This window comes from Nicotiana sylvestris, chromosome 6 (genome assembly GCF_000393655.2).
Source record: "Nicotiana sylvestris chromosome 6, ASM39365v2, whole genome shotgun sequence".
NCBI classification, from domain to species: Eukaryota; Viridiplantae; Streptophyta; class Magnoliopsida; order Solanales; family Solanaceae; genus Nicotiana; species Nicotiana sylvestris.
This window is the reverse complement of record NC_091062.1, coordinates 173,512,636-173,516,155: the sequence shown is the minus strand read 5'-3', so window position 1 is coordinate 173,516,155 and position 3,520 is coordinate 173,512,636. Positions and strand designations below refer to the sequence as shown.

Sequence of the window (3,520 nt, the reverse complement as noted above, 5' to 3'; positions counted from 1 at the left end):
TTAAGGACATGTAGTCCTGAAATTAAGTTCAAAAGTTAAGGACATGGCAGAAGGGTATTTTTGTATGGGTAGTTAAAGTTTATTAAAGCAGTGGCTAAAGACTAAAAATATTTTAAACAGTAGCTTAAAAATAATACATGTGTTATTAGTGGTTAACCGTGCACTTCCCCTAAAAAAAGGAGCATTTGCGTAAATCACTTTTAAACGTATTGGGCCAGATATTGTGTCAAGTCTGGGCTGCTCCATTTAGCCCAAATCGCGATGGGTTTCGCTAAGCATCCAAACAAAAACCCTAATTCTTTAGTCTCCATAGCCACAGACGGAGCACAGAGCAGCCAGAGAGGGAGAGAGGAAGAGGGTCGTAGAGAAAATGGTGACCTACAAAGTAAGCTTTTAAACTTTCTTTTCTTTCCCTTTTATAGCGGTTCAGTTGATATCTCTAATTGTGTGTGTGTGTTTGTTGTTTGGTAGTTTCATCAGTACCAGGTGGTCGGGAGAGCTCTGCCAACAGAGAACGATGAGCACCCAAAGATCTACCGCATGAAGCTTTGGGCTACCAACGAGGTCCGTGCCAAATCCAAGTTCTGGTGAGTACAACTACTCATTTTTGGTAATGAGCGCAGTCTTAGTATAAACATATTACTAGATAGTTGAATATGTGTGTTGGAAAATGATTATTATTGAATTGTGATGTGTTGGTTGATTTGGTTGGAAAAAGGTACTACTTGAGAAAACTGAAGAAGGTGAAGAAGAGTAATGGCCAGATGCTAGCTATTAATGAGGTATGATCTTGATATCTATGTATTTATGGATGAATCATTAGGATTTTACTGAATTTCTGGTATTTTTTTAGTGCACTAACGAATCATGATTCATCAACTACGCCTCAATGTCTGTTTTCCCCAAAATGATTTTGTACTTGACCATGTATCTATTGCCTCTTTGTTATACATCTTTTTAGTCAGTTAAATAGGAAATGTAAATGCTAGCTTACTGGATAGAAATGGTGTATTCTAAACAATCGACTTACCAATTAGAATGAGATGATGGCATTTGGATTTTGACCTTGTGAAGGCAGTTTTATTTCTACTACATAAGACCTATGTTTGGAAAGCTTTGTGTTGCAACTTGCAAATGTGGCCCATAATATTTCTTTCATGCTGATTATGTTTTACCTATTAGATGGAATTGTTGGTTTCGTGTTCTGTTCACCATACTTTTTCAGTACTGTCATTTTTTCTGTCAATGTATTTTATAACAGCAGTGTCTGGCCAGCATTTCTCTCTGTGCGTATTGCAAACTGTATTGTTGCTTCGTAGATCCCTACTCTTGCAAGTTACAACAGCACTAGCTCTCCTGTGAGTACTGTCCACTAGTTTGCCTAGAGGGATGCTTTGGTTTTGAATTGTGAAGTTACAAATTTCTTAACGGTGCTTGGTGCTCTTAGAATCCAGAACATATTATACTGTTGCTACTTATCTACACACACATGTTCACACATATACTGTTGCTAATTTGCATGATAAAGGTGAAGGTGATATTACACTTCTAGTTAATCTCTTGGAGATGAGGGTTCAAGTTGCTTTGATGGGTGTAATGATGGAAGCAAGTCGGGGACAAGATTCGTAGTAGAGGATGTGAGCTAGTATATCATATATGTGTGGTTATTGATGAGTCAAGGTGGAGAGAGAGGGCAGGGGACTCAAAACCCTGTTATGGGGCTTCAGGAACTTCACTTTAGAAGTTGTATATGACTTGCTTGAATGGTTGACTAAAATGTTATTTTTGTCTGTAGATCTTTGAGAAGAATCCAACTAAGATCAAGAACTACGGTATATGGTTGCGTTATCAGAGTAGAACTGGGTACCACAACATGTATAAGGAGTACCGAGATACCACTTTGAATGGAGCTGTGGAACAGATGTACACTGAGATGGCTTCACGTCACAGGGTCCGCCATCACTGCATCCAGATCATCAAGACAGCCACTATTCCAGCTAAGCTGTGTAAGCGGGAGAGCACCAAGCAGTTCCATGACTCCAAAATCAAGTTCCCATTGGTGTTCAAGAAAGTCAGACCACCTAGTAGGAAACTCAAGACAACATACAAGGCTACCAGGCCCAACTTGTTCATGTGACATGTTAGGTCATAAGTTAATTGAGAAGCAACTTTGAATTTATGCAAATTTTGTTGCACTAGTTGGCCAGTTTGACATTAAACAAAAACCTTTGTGTCTTTTCGAGTCCTTAAAAATTGTTTGCTTCACCAGTTTCAGTTAGATTCTGTGTTCTCTCAAGGATGATTCTGCCATTCTGTTGTAGTATTGTGATGATACTTGTCATCAACTTGATGCATAGGGTTGATTAGTATGCCACCACTTTCCTGATAGGTCATTAGCTACGTTAAATTCGCTATCGAATATTTAAATTCTCTTAGTAGTAGTAAATAACAATGCAAACAAAAACACATGCCTCGAGTGTGTCCCAGGTGATCAAGATAGCCGGAAATTATGGTTGGTCTTTACTAGGAAGTGAAGTCTAAATCATTTTATTAACTCTTGTTCAGATAAGGATACTTCCTACTTGTTATACCATTTTTTTTTGTGTGTGGATAACTAATTTGTTAAGGGAGAAAATCAAAGTCATATTTGTGACTTTAGTTTTTTCACCTGTTACTAGCTGTGCGGTGACATGAACAAATACCGGCCTTCAATCATAATTTACAGAGAAAGAAATATCCCAAAACATTTTGAACAAAAGAACAGAAAATATATGTTAATGACAATTGATACAATCTGTCCATATTGAAAGGAAAATCACATCCTGCTAAATTGGGATGGACTTAAAAAAAATCCTCCTTTTTTTTTTAAAAAAAAAATTGTGAATCTTTACCACAATTTAAGTATCACTTTTGAGCTAAGTGATTTTTTTATGACGAATGTTGGATTACGGTTTCAAATTGAAGAATTAACCTAAATAGCCGCGACCCAATTGCTTAAACAAAAAAATAACCAGTGAAGATATAATATATGCATAATTTATGTATTATATGTGTATATTTATGTATAATCAATGTATAAATTATGTATATGGCTAGAAAATGTAAATAATGAATATGGACGACTATTTGTGTAAAGATCCCTTTAAAATTTTGTAAGTTATAGCTAATGTTTGATGATAATTTAATGTTTATCCGTAAGGTTAAGTAATATTTGTTCAAATATAAGGTTAAGTAAGGTTAGGTAATATTTGTTCATATATAAGGTCAATAATTATATTTATGAGTAATTTTTCAAGGGCTATGAGCCCATTTGGACTAGCTGGAAAAAAGTAGCTTTTAAGTGTTAGAAGCTTGTTTTATAAATAAGCAGTTACATGTTTGGATAAAAGTGTTGAAGCTTAAAAAAAGTTGTTGAAGTGTTTGATAAACAAGTGCTAGTAAACACTTTTTCTGTTAAAAAGACAAAAATATCCTTAAAGTTGTTAACATTATAAAGGAGCTGATTACTACAATATATTTA

At 35.4% G+C, this 3,520-nt stretch overlaps 1 protein-coding gene across 1 annotated transcript; it reads left to right on the top strand.

The window, feature by feature from the left end:
* The first annotated feature begins 258 nt into the window (after positions 1 to 258).
* On the top strand, positions 259 to 2,278 carry LOC104210312 (large ribosomal subunit protein eL20-like). Its single transcript, XM_009759178.2, has 4 exons — positions 259 to 385; positions 472 to 587; positions 719 to 782; positions 1,796 to 2,278. Exons 1-4 carry the CDS (start codon positions 371 to 373, stop codon positions 2,135 to 2,137), a joined length of 537 nt encoding a protein of 178 aa, XP_009757480.1. The 5' UTR covers positions 259 to 370; the 3' UTR covers positions 2,138 to 2,278.
* The last annotated feature ends 1,242 nt before the right edge of the window (positions 2,279 to 3,520 follow it).